At 43.2% G+C, this 20,822-nt stretch overlaps 1 protein-coding gene across 1 annotated transcript in view; it reads left to right on the plus strand.

The window, feature by feature from the left end:
- The window catches only part of susd1 (sushi domain containing 1), a 92,007-nt gene extending 77,071 nt beyond the window's left edge, over positions 1-14,936 (plus strand). Inside the window, exons 24-26 of the mRNA XM_055632440.1 lie at positions 1,419-1,512; positions 9,008-9,054; positions 9,999-14,936. Of these exons, the coding sequence (XP_055488415.1) occupies positions 1,419-1,512; positions 9,008-9,026 (113 nt within the window). The 3' untranslated portion in view covers positions 9,027-9,054; positions 9,999-14,936. The remainder of the gene's footprint in view (positions 1-1,418; positions 1,513-9,007; positions 9,055-9,998) is intronic.
- The last annotated feature ends 5,886 nt before the right edge of the window (positions 14,937-20,822 follow it).

Genomic DNA, 20,822 nt, shown 5'->3' on the forward strand with positions numbered 1-20,822 from the left:
ATGCACTGGACGTGGCATTTCAAACACAGTACTGAGGGAACGCTCCACCTCTGCAGGAGAAGCCTTTTTTAAGTTTGACCTTGTTTCCCAAACTACCGGCCTTTGGTGGATCATGAACAGGAACTGCGGAGCTCCTCCCTGCATGGCAACCAATATTATCCTTTATTCAAATCACTAAAAAATAGATAATCTGGCCATGTGCTGTATGAGGAAGCTTGCAGTGTCCAAACCAGCAGCTGTGTTGACCTAATCTAGAAGGCAAATTACAGATTGACCTTGATCCAATAAACCAGGGAACAGGGGCTTAAAGGCCATACTTCTGTGTGCATCAAGACAATGACTGTCAATTGGCTGTTTAAACACTCATACATTTATATTAATTCAACCAGTGCACCATAATTAGCACAGCATTTTATTGAAACAGCTGCAGATTCCTGTATCACGACTTTCCCAGCAGCACATGTTGAGAAGCATTTTTGTTTAAATCATCATTTGTAGGATCTGGACATCACCCTGAAAGCCAGTATTAAATAACCATTCGTAATTGCCCATCCTGTGGGAATTGGGAATGGACTCTCACTACTGACTTTCCAGACCCGTTGCAGTCTGTGTGGTGCAGGCACAGCCACGGTGCTGGCAGGTGAGGAGATCCAGGGCTTTGATCCTCTGAATGAACAGCGACGCAGAAACATGGAACAGAAGGAGCCTATTTATCTCCATCAGCCTGCCCTGCTGCTCAATCAGATCGCAGCTAACCTGTGACCTAACTCCATTCATCCATCTTTTCCCCATATGCTCTGACATATGTGAATTAAGTTCTCTCAATCATGCGTTTATTGACGGCATTGATTTAACTGCAGTTGTGCCAATTCAACATTGAGATGTAGATAATGCTGCAAATAGTGTTGCCTCAAATCCTGAATTCTCCTCCATCTCACAAGTATGTAACCATGAAATCAGTCATTCGGGAGAGCACACTTCCATGGAGGGTGGTTTGGGTTTGGAAATCTCTTCTGCAAATGGCAATCAAATTCTATCCACTTGATCCCATGCCTTCAGCTCACACGGCCTAAAGCTCTGGAGTTGCATCCCTGTACCACTCTGTTCTGCATTAAGAGGTTTCTTACTACATTCCTCCCGTATCAGTCTTTTGATGTTCTGCCCTAATATGATATGTAGCTAGGTGTCACGTTTTGTCTGATGTCACTCCTGTGAAGTGCATAGTTACATTCTGATACATTAATGTGATTATAGAAATAAAGTGGTTGTTGTCTCCAAATCCTAACTTTGCTTGAATGAACAGAATGCAAAGTGTGTATGAAATGTATTTTTTTTCGTCATCCACATGAGTTAAGGTCAGCGATTCGGTACTGGTCATTCACTCTGTTTCCTTCTCTCTAATTATTTTATCTGTGCAGGCACATCAAACAACATGCAGATTGCGATATTTTTGGGATTGGGTTCCTTGGGAATGGTTGGATTCCTTCTGTTTCTCTGCTATTCTGTGGCATGGTAGGTACAATCATTCTATCACAGCCAATGTCCGTCAGTTTTGATCGGTATTTGTTTATTAGATAGAGATATGCCATTTATTGTCACTATACATGTACAATGAAATTAAAAGCTGCACGTACTCAGTGCATACATATAATTTAGTACAAAAAACAAGAAACAGAAAAACAAAAACAGAAGGGAGAAGGGGGGGGGGGATAGGTGCACAATTCTGCGGCGCTATATACATATATACAGATGGAAGTCCGGGTGTTGGGCTGTGAAGTGATGAAGGCAGATTACAGTGACAGAGAGGGCAGAGAACAAGGAGAGATCTGAGAACCTCACATTCAAAACATGTGTGAATTTGAATTAAGAGTAGTTATAATTTTCGGAAAGCAACTATTCCTGAATCTATTTGTCCTGGATTTGATGCACCTATAGCGCCTTCCAGAGGGCAGCAGGTCGAACAGTCCAAACGCAGGATGGGAGCTGTCTTTGATGATATTCTTTGCCCTGCTAAGGCAGCGGGAGGTGTAGATATCCATCAGGTAGGGGAGAGGGCAACCAATGATCTTCTGCGCTGTCCTGGTTACCCTCTGAAGCCTCTCCCTGTCTGCCATGTTGCAGCTGCCATACCATGCTGTAATGCAGTATGTCAGCAGGCTCTCGATGGACGAGCGGTAGAAGGTCAGCAGCAGGTTAGAGTCCAGGTTGTGCTTCCTGAGGACCCTCAGGAAGTGCAGCCGCTGCTGAGCCTTCTTGATGATCGCTGTCGTGTTGTCTGTCCAGGAGATGTCAGCAGCGATATGGACGCCGAGAAACCGGAAGGTGTTGACCCTCTCCACACACAGTCATGTGTTGTCATGTGTACTGAGATACCGTGAAAAGCTTTTGTTCAACCTTGGCTTGCCTTCTGCATTTGATATTGCTGAACTGGACTATTGCAACACACTCGACGATAGACACAAAATGCTGGAGTAACTCAGCGGGTCAAGCAGCATGTGGAGAAAAGGAAGCACACTCCTGGCCAAACTGCAGCTTTCCATCTAGTGTGAACTTGAGCCCATCCAAAGGTTTGCTGGTAATGTCATATCTTGCACCAGTTCCCCATTCACCCACATGCTCACTTGGTTATTCAATAGCTCCTGTCTATCAGTGTTTTGAATGTGAGGTTCTCAGATCTCTCCTTGTTCTCTGCCCTCTCTGTCACTGTAATCTGCCTTCATCACCCTTCTCCACCTCTTCGCTCCTTAAGCCCAGATCCTTGACCAACCTTTTGCTCATCGTCTAAAATCTCCCCTTCTGGCTCGATGTGAGTGTGGCGAATCTGTGGAATTGTTTGCCACAGAAGGCTGTGGAGGCCCCAGTCAGTGGATATTTTTAAGGCAAAGATAGATAGATTCTTGATTAGTACAGGCGTCAGAGGTCATGGGGAGAAGGCAGGAGAATGGGGTTAGGAGGGAGAGACAGATCAGCCATGATTAAATGGTGGAGTAGACTTGATAGACCGAATGGTCTAATTCTACTCCTATCACTTATGACCTTATCACTTATGCCAAATTTTGTTCCTCGGTATTTTGGGGAACACTTTGGGATGTTCTACAATGTTAGCAATGTTACGTAATAAGTTGACGTTTTCCTGTTTGCCCTTATTCGTGCGAGAGGTTTGATTGCCTTGAATTTCTTTTTGAAAATCCCTCTGGATATTTCTTAATTTCATATTGCCAGTGTCAAAGCAAAAATATGAATGTAGTGAGCCTATGCCCTACTAATTTACACCCTTGAGTCTGTTGCCAAGGAACATATTAGTCATGGAGATTGTTACATGGGAGATTTGAGGAGAGATTATCGAAATCAATCAGCATTATTTTTCTTTGATGTTTGTTGTCTGCCTTATTATGCTATTACGATCTTATGATATTAAGAAGACCATTCAGCCCACTGAATCTATGTTAGCAATCAGAACAAGCCCATCCCTCACCTCATCTAATTTTAATTAAAACATATGGAAATACTCAGCAGGTCAGTCTGCATCTGTGGGAAGAGAAACAGAGCGAACATTTAAGGTAAAGACCCTTTGTCAGAACTAAACTTTTGAACAAAGGATCTTTGACCTGAGACCTTAGCTCTGTTTCCATCTCCACAGATGTGGTCTGACCTGCTGAGTATTTATGAAGATGTTGCCAGTATTCGAGGGCTTAAGCTACTGGGAGAGGTTAGGCAGGCTGGACTTGTATTATAACCATATAACCATATAACAATTACAGCACGGAAACAGGCCATCTCGGCCCTACAAGTCCATGCCGAACAAATTTTTTCCCCTTAGTCCCACCTGCCTGCACTCGTACCATAACCCTCCATTCCCTTCTCATCCATATGCCTATCCAATTTATTTTTAAATGATACTAATGAACCTGCCTCCACCACTTCCACTGGGAGCTCATTCCACACCGCCACCACTCTCTGCGTAAAGAAGTTCCCCCTCATATTACCCCTAAACTTCTGTCCCTTAATTTTGAAGTCATGTCCTCTTGTTTGAATCTTCCCTATTCTCAAAGGGAAAAGGGAAAAATCTTCCCTATTCTTTGGAGAACAGGGGGCAGAGGAGTGATCTTAAAGAGGTGTACAAAATTGTGAGGGGAATAGATAAGGTGAATGTACAGATTATTTTACCCAGGGTAATGGCATAGAGGACACTGATTTAAGGTGAGGATGGCACGATTTAATAGGAACCTGAGGGGCAACATATTCACTCATATATGGAACGAGCTGCCAGTGGAGATAGTTGAGCCAGGTACTATAAAGGTATTTAAAAGACATTTGGACAAGTACATGGATTGGAGAGGTTTAGAGGGATATGGGCCAAATGCAAACAAATGGGACTAGCTTAGGGGCATCTGGGTCAGCAAGAAGTCGGGCCAAAGTGCCCGTTTCCATGCTGTATGATTCTAAGTTAGTAATGAGAGGGAATGTCCGAAGACAAGTCTCCGCAGAGAGTATAATGCAACCTACCAAGGCACCACCTCCAATAGTTTATACACATGATGTTAACCTGCGCAATGCATAATTTTACCAATGTCTTACCCTATATATATCGCCAAATAAAGAGAATAGGAGAAGACAAAGTTATTAGTTCTGGCCAGGTTTCATTGCTTGTGGTCATTATGGCCATTTAATAGGCATTGATTTTGCACTTCTTCAAATCTTCCAAAATTGATATCTTGCAACTTGTTTATGAAAAGCATCTTGTAAATTTCCATTCTCCGCACACTTTGGCTTTTTAGCCCAGTTTTGCAGGTAAGATCAGAATCTATAATTGTTCTAAAATTGCAGTAATTTGCAGAAGCCTTTTCGCTTTGTCACGGACTCTGAACAGAGAATAACAATCAAAGTTATTCAAGGAAGTTCATATTTATTCAACTACTTAGCATTTCAACAATAGGCACCATTTGTTGAGCTATCATCTGTCAGGAAGGATTATTACAAAGAATTAAATAGAGCGTACAGCATAGAAACTGGCCATTCAACCTATAGTTCCATGTTGACTTTATGCAACACATGAGCCTCTTCACTCTCTCCCTTATAACCCCATCAATGCCATTCTATTCCATTACCCCATCATGTGTTTACCTAATAACCCTTTAAAATGCATTAATGCTGCCTTTCTGTAGAAGTTCTCCATATCCTTACCATTCCAAGTAAGGCGTTCTCGGATATCAGGATAATTCCTCTGTATTGGCAGATGTATGGAATTTATGCTGTAAATCCTTTCTGTTCATCTTGTACAATGCTTTGTATCATTTTTTTTGCAATATGGAATCATATGGAGCATTATACTCTGGGAGGTCCATCCTGGTTCTGCAAGACTTTGATGCAACTTCTCAATGGTTCTGTGTTTGTAGGACCACAACGACTATCACAGATAAAAAGGACACTGTCCATACCCCATGCTGCACAGATTCCCTCCCATCTGTTCTTTCAACACAGAAAGCTGAACTGATATTTACAGAAGTTGCTGGATAATTTAGTTTAGTTTTGTTTAGAGTTGCTGCCTTACAGCACTTGCAGTGCCTGAGACCCATGTTCGATCCCGACCAAGGGTGCTGTCCGTATGGAGTTTGTACATTCTCCCCATGACCTGCATGGGTTTTCTCTGCAAGCTTCGGTTTTCTCCCACACTCCAAAGACGTACAGGTTGGAAAAGTTAATTGGCTTGGTATAAGTGTAAATTGTCCCTAGTGTGTGCAGGATAATGTTAATGTGCAGGGATCGCTGGTTGGTGCGGACTCGGTGGGCCGAAGTATCTCTAAACTAAACTAAACTAAAAAAGATACAGTGCAGAATCAGGCCCTTCGGCTCACTGAGTCCATGCTGTGCAACGATCTTCCTATGCTAACACAATTCTAAACACACACTAGGGGCAATTTACAAATTTTACCAAAGCCAATTAACCTACAAACCTGTACGTCTTTGGAGTGGGGGAGAAAACCGGAACACCCGGAGAAAACCCACACGGTCACAGGGAGAATGTACAAACTCCATACAGACAGCACCCTTGGTCAGGATCGAACCTGGGTCTCTGGTGCTGTAAGGCAGCAACGCTGCCGCTGTGCCACCGTGCTGCCCCAAATGGGCTTCTTTCTCCATGGTGTCCTTTCCACAAAGGTAGGGTTTAGACCAGAGTGGACACTTGTAGTTATGACCAGGCTGAGATTAGCAAGGTTTGTAGCTGGACTCCTTTGCTTAGCAAGGAGCACTCCCATCTCAGGAAAGTTTTGGATCAGATCCGTACAGAGACTTGAGCATGGAAATCGCTGATGACACACCATTACAATAGGAGGGAATGTTACACAATCGGGTTGCCACCATTTGGCTGAGATGCTAATGAAGGCCCCATCTGCCCTCTCAGTCATGACTTCAAAGAAGAGCAGCTGAATTGTTCCATCTTCTGCCCAATATTCCCTTGCTTCTCCCTAAATTGCCTGGAACAAAAAGAGAATTAATGTCTCATGTGGGGGAATGTGGGCTGCAAAATGCAGAGCAGAAAGACTAGCCCAGCTGGATATATCATCTACTCCCAGAGCAGGGAGAAAAGGCAAGGGAAAAACAGATGAATTAAGATTATGGTTGGGTGACTAATACTCCACATTCCTTTGTCTAGGTTCTTTTGTCCATGTTCTCACACTCCCATTAACTAATTGACCTGATACATTTGTTTACAGTTTACCTCAATGGTCACCATGGTTGCAGTTTATTAGAGACATAGGCCTCCCCACCCTCCCGAAGCCTCATTTATCCTGATTTTAAGCGTTGACTCTATTTCTCTTCCCAGAGATGTGCCCTGACTGCTAAGTATTTCCACCATTTTCAGTTTAAGATTTCCAGCATTTGCCTTTTTTTTTTAATTGTCAGATTGTCTGGTATTCTTTATATTTCTGTTTGTGTGCATACACACAGGACTAAGCAGGGCTAAGCCACTGAGATCATATGTTCACAAACATCATATTCCTATCTCACCTTGGTAAACTTTCACCCTCTTGCTTAGCCATGATTTATCTACCTCTGGCAAAAAAATATTTAAAAACTGCTTTCACAGCCTTTTGAAGAAGAAAATTCCAATGATGATATAAAAGTCCTTCTTGTTGCTGTGTAAATTGCAGACTCATTATTTTTAAACACTGGCGTCTTTGTGCCAGATTCTCCCACAAGAGGAAACATGCTTGTCACTTCCACCCTATCAATGTCCCTCAGGATCTTATTTGTTTCAAATATGTCACCTCTCACTCTCTTCTAATCTCCAGCAAGAACAAGACTTCCCTTGTGGGCCAACCCACTCATTCCAGGTATTAGGGTGATAAACGTTCTCTGAAGTGTTTCCAGTCCATTAACACGTGTGAGCTAGTACTGTACATCTTCTTTGCTGTAACTTCCCACTTTACAACAGCGAACACATCTTGGCTGAAAACGTTTTTGAGATGCTGAAAAGGTGAAAGTTGCAATGGAAATGCAAGCCACAACTGCATAGATTTAAGTTTTACTGCTTTCAGTAGGATCACAGATGCTTATTATAACATAGAAACATAGAAACATAGAAATTAGGTGCAGGAGTAGGCCATTCGGCCCTTCGAGCCTGCACCGCCATTCAATATGATCATGGCTGATCATCCAACTCAGTATCCCGTACCTGCCTTCTCTCCATACCCCCTGATCCCCTTAGCCACAAGGGCCACATCTAACTCCCTCTTAAATATAGCCAATGAACTGGCCTCAACTACCCTCTGTGGCAGAGAGTTCCAGAGATTCACCACTCTCTGCGTGAAAAAAGTTCTTCTCATCTCGGTTTTAAAGGATTTCCCCTTTAGCCCCCTATAACAGTGTGTGTGTGTGAGTAAATATGCCTGTCCTCGCTGTGCAAAGTGTTTACTAGAGGAGTAGCGGGGGCTGCCCTTGTCCCTGCTGGTTCCATGACCAACTGGACATGTCCCTTTTCCAAGTCGCATCTTCCAACACAGTCATCTGTTGGCAGCCGTTCTTAGAGCTCTAGGGGCTAGTGGAGTCAAGGGATATGGGGAGAAGGCAGGCACGGGTTATTGATAGGGGACGATCAGCCATGATCACAATGAATGGCGGTGCTGGCTTGAAGGACCGAATGGCCTCCTCCTGCACCTATTTTCTATGTTTCTATGTTTCAACATTTGATGAAAGAACACCGGCAGGCCAGTGAAAGTTGTGTCTGGAAAATTTTAAAAATGGCTCTTGATGAGAGACAGCACTGACCCACATTGTTCATCCTGAAAGAGATTGGTGGCTAAATTTACAGAGAGTCACTTCTGCTCCTGCCCATAGTTTTATTATAAGCACCATCAAGAGCAATTAGGACTGAATACAATACCATTAGTGCAGTTATTGATTCCTGCAGGAAACTTATTTTCCTTCAGGGCTGTCAGTAGTCAATATCCCACTCTTATGGAACAGAGGCTAATGGGAAATAGTTTTAGTTTAGATTAGCGATACCGCATAGAAGCAAGACCTTCTGCCCACCGAGTGCTCGCCAACCCTCGATCACCCATTCGGACTAGTTTTACATTATTCCACTGTTGCATCGCTTCCTACACACACTAGGGGAAATTTACAGAGGCCAATTAACCAGCAAATCATCACGTCTTTGTGGTCAAGAAGGAACTGCAGATGCTGGAAAATCAGTCTGAAGAAGGGTTTGGTTTCGGCCCGAAACGTTGCCTATTTCCTACGCTCCATAGATGCTGCCTCTTGCGCTGAGTTTCTCCAGCACTTTTGTCGACGTCTTTGTGGTGTTTGAGGAAACCAGAGCACCCGGAGAAAACCCACATGGTCACAGGGAGAATGTGCAAACTCCACACAGGCAGCATCTGAGGTCAGGATCGCACGCGAGTCTCTGGCGCTGTGAAGCAGCAGCTCAACCAGCTGCACCACCATGCTTCCCCTTCAGTAATTTCAATTAAATGAAAATAATTTTATTTATCTTTTCTTTCAGGTGCTTCAAGGAGAGATAATAGCAGAGGTGCTGAAAGTTACACATTGGTAAGAAAGCTGAAAGCTGAGGGCATTCTGAAATCCCCTGGGGCATTCGTGTCATCCTATGCGTGATGTTTCTGCATGAGATCAGTAATGCGATATTGTGTAAAACCCGTAATGTAACTTTGTAGATGACTTTGCAGAATGCACCTTGGTGTACTCATGCTTTCAAAGCCCCACTCCCAAAACTAGATAACATAAAGCTAACGTCATGAATGATCCTGTGAAGTGATAAGGGAGTGTCACAGCGTCAAAAGTACCAACGTTTGAGTACGTGTTTAAACTAAATTCCCACCCACCCTCTAAGGTGGGGTCTACAGGATTCCAATGCACTGTTTTGAAGAAGAGACTGATAATTACTGTGGGATACAAGACATTATTGACTTCTCACAAAACCTACTAGAGAAATACATTAACAGTTCATTACCACATTGTTGTGAGAGGCAAGTTGCAATGTGCAACATGGTTGCTGCTCTTCCCAGTATTACACTGGAGACCACACTTCAAAGTACTTAATTGGTTGTTAAGTGATTTGGAACTACCTAAGCTTGTGAAACGCGCATTAGAAATTAATTTTACCTCCACCTCCTCAATACTTGCAAAGTTTTTAAAAATTGTATCTGAAGAGCCTTCCACCAGGAGATACTATTAGCTTCTGTTCCTATGATTGTCTGCAGCACATGGTTCAATGTACAGCTTTAGAATGGGATGGATGTTTTCTGGGTAAATGTGGACAGGAAATGTGGAGGGGAAAGGAATCTCAGGCATGTGTGAGATGATACCAGTAGGGGATGTCTGGTGCATGAATATCAGCATAGTCCAATTGGATCAAATAGCTAATTCCTTGCTGTAAATTTGAGGAATGGAATTTCATTGGAAAAGGCATTGGAAAAAATGTGGAAAATTGTTCATTTGTATGTGCAGACTAGACATTTTTTTTTCCTCAACAGATAAATAAAGGAAGATTCATTCCCACATTGTCCGTTTGGTGAATGATACTAAATATGCAGTTTTCAATGAATAAGAACAAAATTGGTGCTAGGTTAAGGTGTCTTTGTACCTTGCTCAAGATAATATTCAAATATTGGAATTTTTTGGACAAGCTGTGATTGTAAAACGCTTATTTATTTGTATGATATGGTAAACTGTTTCTAACTAAAGTTAAATTCATTCCAGAGTCTTGAATACAAAGTCTAGACTGATAATTCAGGGCAGAACTGAGAGAGCATTATACTATTGGATCTGAAGAAGGGTCCTGATCCAAAATACCACCAACCCCTGTTCTCCAGAGATGCTAACTGACCCTCTGTTTAACTCCAGCACTTTGTGTCCTTTTTTGTGAAACAGCATCTACCGTTTCTTATTTTTACATTATTGAAAGTGTTGGCTACTGGATGAGATCTTAAACTGAATCTTTGACTGTCCTCCCAGGTGCTTCTTAAAGAGGCCACAGCATTATTTCAAAGAATTTCAGGGAAGTTCTCAATTTCAATCTCAAAGCAGATAATCAAGTTATTGCTTGTGCAAGCTTCCTACTTTGCATCAGTGGCTACACTTCAAGAAGTATTAAACTGGTAATATAATGCTTTGTACGAGGCTTTTAGAAATGGAAGTCTTTGCTTTCTGAATGACACCATCGTAGTTTGCCCATCTGTAAGGATTTTGAATCCCAAAATAGCTTGTAACTGCTCCATTACCACTTGGAGTGGACTTGAAATTTAATTGTCTTGCTCTGTGTATGCCTGACTCTGTTTAGGTTTAAGGTAGTCGTGAGGTAAAGATTACCTCTATTTGAACCTTTCTCCTACCTGACCACAAGCATTTGGTTGGGCACCAGGATTGTCATTCTCCACTCCTTCATGTGCAGCGTTGAAATAGGTCAGGTGATTGGTGTGAGCATGTCTTGCCCCTTACCCTACTCCCCAATATAAAAGAGGCTAGCTCCAGCACCATTCCTTCACTCGCTTCACACAGAGTTCCAGAAATTTCAGACGAACTGAGAACATTCTGTTCTTTGTATTCAAGTGGCCAAAATAAAATTATTTCAGCTAGATCTCTGCTAACACCCTATACGTGACCCTCTGGAGAAAAAAAACTTCACTTACTTCAGTCATAAATGGATGGCCCCATATTTTCAGACAGTAAGCCTGAGTTCTGGATACTCCCACAAGATCGAAACATAGAAACATAGAAAATAGGTGCAGGAGTAGGCTATTCAGCCCTTCGAGCCTGCACCGCCATTCAATATGATCATGGCTGATCATCCAACTCAGTATCCCGTACCTGCCTTCTCTCCATACCCCCTGATCCCTCTAGCCACAAGGGCCACATCTAACTCCCTCTTAAATATAGCCAATGAACTGGCCTCAACTACCTTCTGTGGCAGAGAGTTCCAGAGATTCACCACTCTGCGTGAAAAATGTTTTTCTCATCTCGGTTCTAAAGGAATTCCCCTCTATCCTTAAGCTGTGACCCCTTGTCCTGGACTTCCCCAACATCGGGAACCATCTTCCTGCATCTAGCCTGTCCAATCCCTTAAGAATTTTGTACGTTTCTATAAGATCCCCCCTCAATCTCCTAAATTCTAGCGAGTACAATCCGAGTCTATCCAGTCTTTCTTCATAAGAAAGTCCTGACATCCCAGGAATCAGTCTGGTGAACTTTCTCTGCACTCCCTCTATGGCAATAATGTCCTTCCTCAGATTTGGAGACCAAAACTGTACGCAATACTCCAGGTGTGGTCTCACCAAGACCTTGTACAACTGCAGCAGAACTTCCCTGCTCCTATACTCAAATCCTTTTGCTAGGAATACTAACATACCATTCGCTTTCTTCACTGCCTGCTGCACCTGCATGCCTACTTTTAATGTTCAAGAAGGAACTGCAGATGCTGGAAAATCGAAGGTACACAAAAATGCTGGAGAAACTCAGCGGGTGCAGCAGCATCTATGGAGCGAAGGAAATAGGTAACGTTTCGAACCGAAAACCTTCTTCGAAGGACCGAATGGTCTACTCCTGCACCTATTGTCTATTGCCAGGACCCGTAGTCAGGATCGAACCTGGGCCTTTGGCGCCGTAAGGCAGCAGCTCTACCGTTGCGCCAATGTGTCACAGAATATGGACGAACGGCGCTCAAGTCTGAAGAAGGGTTTCGGCCCGAAACGTTACCTATTTCCTTCGCTCCATAGATGCTGCTGCACCCGCTGAGTTTCTCCAGCATTTTTGTCTACCTGCCTACTTTTAATGACTGGTGTACCATGACACCCAGGTCTCGTTGCATCCCCCCTTTTCCTAATTGGCCACCATTTAGATGAAACTTTCTCTCCAGATCCACAATGTTCAGACCCCTTAGACTTTTTTTCGCCTTCCATCACAGTGGGGAATGTGGAGGAGTCACTGTGGTGGATGTTTATGTTAACATGTATTTTGTGTGTCTTGTTGCTTTTTATTGGCATGACTGTATGGCAAATCAAATTCCTCATATGTTGCAAAACATATTTGGCTAATAAAGTATGATTAGAATTATGATTATGAGTTGTATGTGCTTCAATCAAGTTCCCTCTCACTCATCCAAACCCTAGTGGATACAAGCCTAGCCTATCGAGTCTTTTCTCATGACAGCTTGCCCATTCCAGGTATTAATTTGGTAAACCCCTGGACCCATTCCAATGGTTTTATATTTTTCCTTAAATTCTATCAATGCTGTAAACGGTGCTCCAGGTGTGGCCTCATCAATGCCCTCTGAGACTGAAGCACCAATCATTTTTGAACTCCGTTTCCCCAGCAATAGACCATAATATTTTATCAGGTTTTCTCATTATCTTCAGTACCTGTGCATCAGCCTTTCATGCTCTCGGACATGCAAATCCCTCGGCATCTTAGAACTCTGCAATCTCTCACCATTTAGATAATATGCTGTTTTTATTATTCCTCCAAAACAGGGCAGATTTCACATTTCCCCATTATACAATACAATACAATACAATACAATTTATTGTCATTTGAGCCTCAGTGAGGCTCAAACGAAATTCCGTTTCCACAGCCATACAAACAAAGACAATTTCCTCCAGACATACACACAATTTAATTCACACAAACATCCATCACAGTGAACCCACTGTGATGGAAGGCAAAGTCTTTTCTCTAATATATTACATTTACCAGATCTTTCCCGTTCACTCAATCTATCATATATTAATTTGTGTCCTCTTATGACCTCTTCAAAATGTCCTTTCCTACCTATCTTTGTGCCCTCAGCAAATGATGCAACTATACTTGAGGGCCATTCGTCCATATTCTGCGACACATTGGCGCAGCGGTAGAGCTGCTGCCCTACAGCACCAGAGGCCCAGGTTCGATCCTGACTACGGGTCCTGTCAATAGACAATAGGTGCAGGAGTAGACCATTTGGTCCTTCGAGCCAGCACCGCCATACAATGTGATCATGGCTGATCATCCCCAATCAGTACTCCGTTCCTTCCTTCTCCCCATAACCCCTGACTCGCTATCCATCTCTCTCTTGAAAGTATCCAGAGAACCGGCCTCCACCGCCCTCTGAGGCAGAAATTCCACAGACTCACAACTCTCTGTGTGAAAAAGTGTTTCCTCATCTCCGTTCTGAATGGCTTACCCCTTATTCTTAAACTGTGGCCCCTGGTTCTGGACTCCCCCAACATCGGGAACATGTTTCCTGCCTCTAGCGTATCCAAACCCTTAATAATCCTATGTGTTTCAATAAGATACCCTCTCATCCTTCTAAACTCCAGAGTATACAAGCCCAGCCGCTCCATTCTCTCAGCATATGACAGTCCTGCCATTCCGGGAATTAACCTTGTAAACCTACGCTGCACTCCCTCAATAGCAAGAATGTCCTTCCTCAAATTAGGGGACCAAAACTGCATACAATACTCCAGATGTGGTCTTACCAGGGCCCTATACAACTGCAGAAGGACCTCTTTGCTCCTATACTCAACTCCTCTTGTTATGAAGGCCAACATGCCATTCGCTTTCTTCACTGCCTGCTGTACCTGCATGCTTACTTTCATTGACTGATGAACAAGGACCCCCAGATCCCATTGTACTTCCCCTTTTCCCAACTTGACACCATTTAGATAATAATCTGCCTTCCTGTTTTTGCTACCAAAGTGGATAACCTCACATTTATTCACATTAATCTGCATCTGCCCACTCACCCAACCTGTCCAAGTCACCCTGCACCCTGCACCCTGCAAGTCATAGCATCCTTCTCACTGTTCACACTGCCACCCAGCTTTGTGTCATCTGCAAAGTAGCTAATGTTACTTTGAATACCTTCATCTAAATCATTGATGTATAATGTAATAGCTGCGGTCCCAGCACCGAGCCTTGCGGTACCCTACTAGTCACTGCCTGCCATTCTGAAAGGGACCCATTAATCCTACTCTTGTTTCCTGTCTTCCAACCAATTTTCTATCCATGTCAGCATTCCACCCCCAATATCATGTGCCCTAATTTTGCCCACTAATCTCCTATGTAGGACCTTATCAAATGCTTTCTGAAAGTCCAGGTACACTACATCCACTGGCTACCCCTTGTCCATTATCCTGGTTACATCCTCAAAAAATTCCAGAAGATTAGTCAAGCATGATTTCCCCTTCATAAATCCATGCTGACTCGGACTGATCCTGTTACTGCTATCCAAATGTGCTGCTATTTCAACTTTTATAATTGACTCCAGCATCTTCCCCACCACCGATGTCTTGCTAATGGGTCCATAATTCCCTGTTTTCTCTCTCCCGTCTTTTTTAAAAAGTGGAATAACATTAGCTACCCTCCAATGCATAGGAACTGATCCTGAATCTATCGAACATTGGAAAATTATCACCACTGCTTGTATGGAGTTTGTACATTTTCCCTGTGTCTGCGTGTGTTTTCTCCGGTTGCTCCAGTTTCCTCCCACACTCCAAAGACAAACAGCTTTATAGGTTAATTGGCTTTGATAAAATTGTAAATAGTCCCTAATGAGTAAGATAGTGTTACTGTAGATAGGGGTACAGGGTGGTTACTGGTCGATGCTGACTCGTTGGGCCGAAGGGCCTGTTTCCGTGCTGAACCTCTAAAATCTAAAGTAAAGTAATGTCTAAAGTTATGGATATAAATTATAGAAGGCTGAGGCTCCAGCACCAATTCCTGTAGCACACCACTTGTTACATTTTATAGACCAGGAAAGATCAGTTTAAGGCTACTCTGTTTCTTGTGAGCCAGTCCATCTTCTGCGTGGTACATTATGTTAGCTCCTACACTGTCAGTTTTTATTTTTCACAATAACCTTTGATGTAGCACGTTATCAAATATTTTCTGGGAATTCGAGCATGATGCATCCACTGGTTCCCCTTTATACATAATGCGTTACTTCTTCAAAGAGCTTTAACAAATTGATCATGAGTTCTCTTTCATTAACCATCTTGACTTTGCCCGAGTACCATCAATTTTTCTAAGTGACCCTGCTATAATGAAATAATAGCTTCTAAAATTTGTTCTACAACAGTTAAGACAATTTGTCTTTAGTTTTCTGCCTCCATTCTTCAATAAAGCAGTTACATCGTAATTTTCCATCTAATAGAAACATTCCCAACTTTCATGAATTTTTGAAATTTATAACCATTGCATTACCAGATCACTAGATCTTTGTTCCCACTCCGTAGAATAAAATCTCTGAGGAACTGGAGACTTGTCATTGTGCAGTACGACCAACTTAGTGATTGTAATTTTCCCAGACCTCCTTCCCTTCCAATTCCCTCCCATTTAAGTTCAAGTTCAAGATCAAGTGAGTTTATTGTCATGTGTCCCTGTATAGGACAATGAAATTCTTGCTTTGCTTCAGCACACAGAACATAGTAGGCATTTACTACAAAACAGATAAGTGTGTCCATGTACCATAATATAAATATATACACCCATTAATAAATAAACTGATAAAGTGCAAATAACAGAAAATGGGTTATTAATAATCAGAGTTTTGTCCGAGCCAGGTTTAATAGCCTGATGGCTGTGAGGAAGTAGCTATTCCTGAACCTGGTTGTTGCAGTCTTCAGGCTCCTGTACCTTCTACCTGAAGGTAGCAGGGAGATGAGTGTGTGGCCAGGATGGTGTGGGTCTTTGGTGATACTGCCAGCCTTTTTGAGGCAGCGACTGCGATAAATCCCCTCGATGGAAGGAAGGTCAGAGCCGATGATGGACTGGGCAGTGTTTATTACATTTATAACTATGGGCCACGTGTGGGCAAATGGGACCAGCCCAGTATGCCAACCTGGGTAGGCATGGACAAAGTGGGGCTGTTTCTGTGGTGTACAGCTCTTTGACTGCATGATACTCTGTGGTCACAGGGAAAACATGCAATCTCCACACACTCAGCACTAGAGGTCAGGGTTGAATTCATGTCGGCGGAGCTGTGAAGCACGACCGATACCAGTTGAAGTCTGCAGTTCTTATCGTACACCGGTGTACTGTGTTCAATTCTGATGCACCATACCTTAGGGAAGATGTCACCAATTTGCCTGATAGGTTGAGGAGATTTACCAGATTGATACCAAGATGAAAGACTACACCTCTGGAGAGAAGGTGACAATGTTTTCCATGGAGCAGAGAAGGTTAAATGTAGATTATGTGGAGGTTTTAACAGGGGGACATAGAGAGTAGACGTTCCGCTGGCGGGAAGATTGTTAACCAGATGGCACAGAATGAAGGTAATTGGCAAAATAACTAGTGGAAACATGCAGAATGTTTTGTGGAACAGTGGGTTGTGTCTGGAAGGCATTGCCTGAAAAGTGTTGAAACAGATCTGGCAATAACATTGTGAAAGGAGACAAACGTGCTGGAGAAACTCAATGGGTGCTGCAGCATATATGGAGCGAAGGAAATAGGCGACGTTTTGGGCCAAAACCCTTCTTCAGACTGGGGGGGGGGGGAGAAGAAGAAGAAAGGAGACAGGAAGAGGAGGAGCCAAAGGGCTGAGGGAGAGCTGAGAAGGGGACGAGAAAGCAAGGGCAGGTTGCTGTCTCCTCCCCTTCAAAGTCCCTGAGGGGAGCTGCTGAGAAGGGGACGAGACAGCAAGGGTTTCGGCCCGAAACGTTGCCTATTTCCTTCGCTCCATAGATGCTGCCGCACCCACTGAGTTTCTCCGGCACTTTTGTCTACCTTCGATTTTCCAGCATTTGCAGTTCCTTCTTAAACACATTGTGAAGGGAATTGAGTCAACGCATGCAAAGTAAAGGTTTTCAGACTGATTGGGAGGGAACAAAGTAGATATCTGTCTGACTTAACACCAACATTGTAGGTGAAATAGCTTCCTACAGTCCCTGGTCGTTTTGTCTAGTGATTAATGCATTTATGTGCTTGGCGATGTAAAGAATACTACGGGCTGGAGCGCTTGCTGTAACTGATCTATGAGTGGGGCCTGAGTTGAATGCTCACATTCTCTTGACTCATATTCCAATTACATCATGCAGGTACTGGCGTGTTACTTAAAATAGATAATCATGTGGTTACTATTTTCTCCATTTGTACATAGTGTACTTCGACAGCATGACATTTGGAGCGTAATGTGGATATTACCACACCTCCAAATATATAAAAGGGATTTTTCCCCTGATACATTTGAGCAATAATTGAAAATCATGTACAGTCAAGTCAAATAAATTGCTGATTGCAACACAGTTTCTCAATAAATGCACATCATTCCTCCCCAAGTGTCTGGATCAACAGACTGTCACACCCACGACGCCACCGTACAAAGTCCCATTGGATGATGATATTATTGCCTCAGGCAAAGCACATCTGGAAGAACTAGAGGATTTGCGCAAGTGATTTCCACATGCGATACAGAGCAATAGTGAGGTGCTGTTCTGTGTATCGAGAGAGGAAACAAAACCAAGACAGATGTAAGGTCGCAGGCAGCTATCCAGTCAAATACTACAGTGCAAATACTAACTCCCACTTCCAGAATAATATTCCAGAAACATTTGGTAATATTTTTCTCAATGAATCAACATTTCCTTTGACCTTCTCAGCTGGTTGGTCATCTTTCTTTCTGCACTCCTTCTTTCCCATCCAGTTGCTCACCACCTTCCAGCCCTGCTGTCCTTGATGCAAGCTATTTTGAATCAGTGCCTAAATAGAATAGAATAGAATAGAATAGAATAGAATAGAATAGTTTCTTTATTGTCATTGTAACATGGGCCATGTACAACAAAATTTAAAATGTCAGCCAGTCAGTGCAGCATTCAAACATTTCTAAAGCTAACGAAACATCCACGGTAAAATAATAAAGATAAGCAAATAAATAAATATCACAGACAAAGCACGCATACACACCCAACCCTCCATCCTTCTGTCGATTTCACCGTTACCACAGTCCCTTAGTCTGTATCGCCCCTGCGTTCCTTATCGCCTGGGCGGCTACATTTAGTGCTTTTATAGCAGTGGGGTAAAAACTGTTTTTTAGTCTATTTGTCCTTGTCCTTGTGGATCTGTACCGTTGCCTGACGGCAACAGTTCAAACAGGGAGTGTCTCAGGGGGGGAGATGTCCTTTATTATATTCTGGGTTTTTTTGGTGCAGCGGGAACTGTGTAGGTCCTCCAAGGTAAGGAGAGGGCAGCCGACAATCTTCTGGGCGTTGTCAATGGCCCTCTGGAGCGCTTTCCTCTGAGCCGCTGTGCAGCTGGTGTACCACACGCATACACAGTATGTTAGTATGCTCTCAATGGAGCACCGATAAAAGGACAGCAGCAGCCTCTGAGTGATGTTGTTCTTCCTGAGCACCCTCAGGAAGTGCAGTCTCTGCTGGACCTTTTTCAGCAGCGCAGTGGTGTTCACGCTCCACGTCAGGTCCTCCTCAATGTGGATTCCCAGGAAGCGGAAATCCGCCACCCTCTCTACACAGTCCCCTCTGATGTCCGGTATCTGGTCCGGCAACAGTTCTGTTGCAGGGTCTCAACCCAAAACATTGTTGAGAAATCTTTTGCCTTCACAAATATTGCCTGATGAGTTTTTTTCAAGTGTTCTGTTTCGTTTTGCTCCAGATTCCAGGATCTTTGACCTCTTGTCCAGCATTATGTGTTACTCTGGCTTGCTCTCTTTGGCTAAATCCACTTCTGAGTAAAGCAGCTGTAACATCCAGAGATTGAGCTCCAAGCTCCTGCTGATAATTTACCGAGAGAGTGCGGGTTTGGTGGAGGTGTTGTGCGTTGGGTCCTATCTGCTCTCTCAGGTGGATATAAAATAATCGCCTGGTGCTATTTCGAAGAGCAGGTCCTAACTAGTATTGATCACTCAATTAGCATCACTAAAGCAGATTATGTGGTCAGTTATCACAACTGCATATGTGGCAGAAGGAACTGCAAATACTGGTTTACACCGAAGATAGACACAAAATGCTGGAGTAACTCAGCTGGACATGCAGCATATCTGGATAGAGTATTGGGTGATGTTCCGGGTCAAGACACTTCTTCAGACTGAGAGTCAGGGGAGCGGGAGACACAGTGATAAGGAAGGGTAAGGTGTGAAAAAGAGACATCAAAGGGGATGAAGTTCATGGAAAATGTAGTATACAACATTATTAGCTAGGGGGAAGGTACAACGAAGCATACAAAGATAACATTTAATCAGAAGAACAGTCAGACTGGTTGGAGAACCATGATGGGGAGGGATGGAGAGAGAGGGAAAGCAAGGATGACTTGAAGTTAAATAAGTCAATATTCATACCATTGGGTTGTAAGCTGTGGAACATAGCTGTACCCTAATTGTCTATATTACTCTTCAAAATCTAGCAGTAATTCTGAGGTTGTGATAGATGACATAAAAATGCAGGTCTTTGGGTCATAGATCACAGAAACAGGCCCTCAATCCATTGTTCAAGAAGGAACTGCAGATGCTGGAAAATCAAAGGTAGACAAAAATGCTGGAGAAACTCAGCGGGTGAGGCAGCATCTATGGAGCGAAGGAAATAGGCAACGTTTCGGGTCGAGACCCTTCTTCAGACTCAATCCATTAAGTCTGCACTGACCATCAACACCCATTTTACACTAATCATATTGTCATATCTTTATTTTATCTCCCTACGTTCTCATCAAGTGCTCCCAGATCATTCCTCTCACCAACTCACAAAGGGTGATTTACAGTGGCCAATTAACCTACAAACCTGCATGTCTTTGGGATGAAAAGGGAAACCGGAGCAACAAGTGTCACAGGGAAAAAATGCAAAAACTCCACCCAGACATCTGTGGAAATCATGGTTGAACCTGGCTCTGGGCCTTAAACCCCTTTTTCACGGGGCGACTTAACGCAAGAGTTAACCAGAGTTGAACATCGTGGGAACCTCTTGCGATAACCGTACGGCATTCGTGGACCACCGTGGCGCTAACGGCAGGTACTCGTGTAACTTGGTGACTCGGGAGAAAATTCAAGCAAGCTTGAATTTCTCCAAGAGTGACTTGTACACTTGTGGTTGAACATTGCAACATTATATGCACCTAGTGGCCAGTGCGATATCCGTACCGACTCTTGCGTTTACCGTGGGAACTCCTGCGAACGGTGAACCCGGAAGCTGGACTGAGGGGACAGAAGGTGAGTAAAAATTGTCTTCTGTGGGATTGAATTTAAAAAATTAAGATTTGCATCCGCATATGGACATCAACTTATTCATGAGTTTTGTTAATGTGTTATTCAAGAAAATAACTATAATCTTTAAAAGGGACTTTACTGAAAGGTCCCGCATTTTTATGGTCCGTGAGAAATT

This window comes from Leucoraja erinacea, chromosome 3, assembly GCF_028641065.1.
Source record: "Leucoraja erinacea ecotype New England chromosome 3, Leri_hhj_1, whole genome shotgun sequence".
NCBI lineage: Eukaryota > Metazoa > Chordata > Chondrichthyes > Rajiformes > Rajidae > Leucoraja > Leucoraja erinaceus.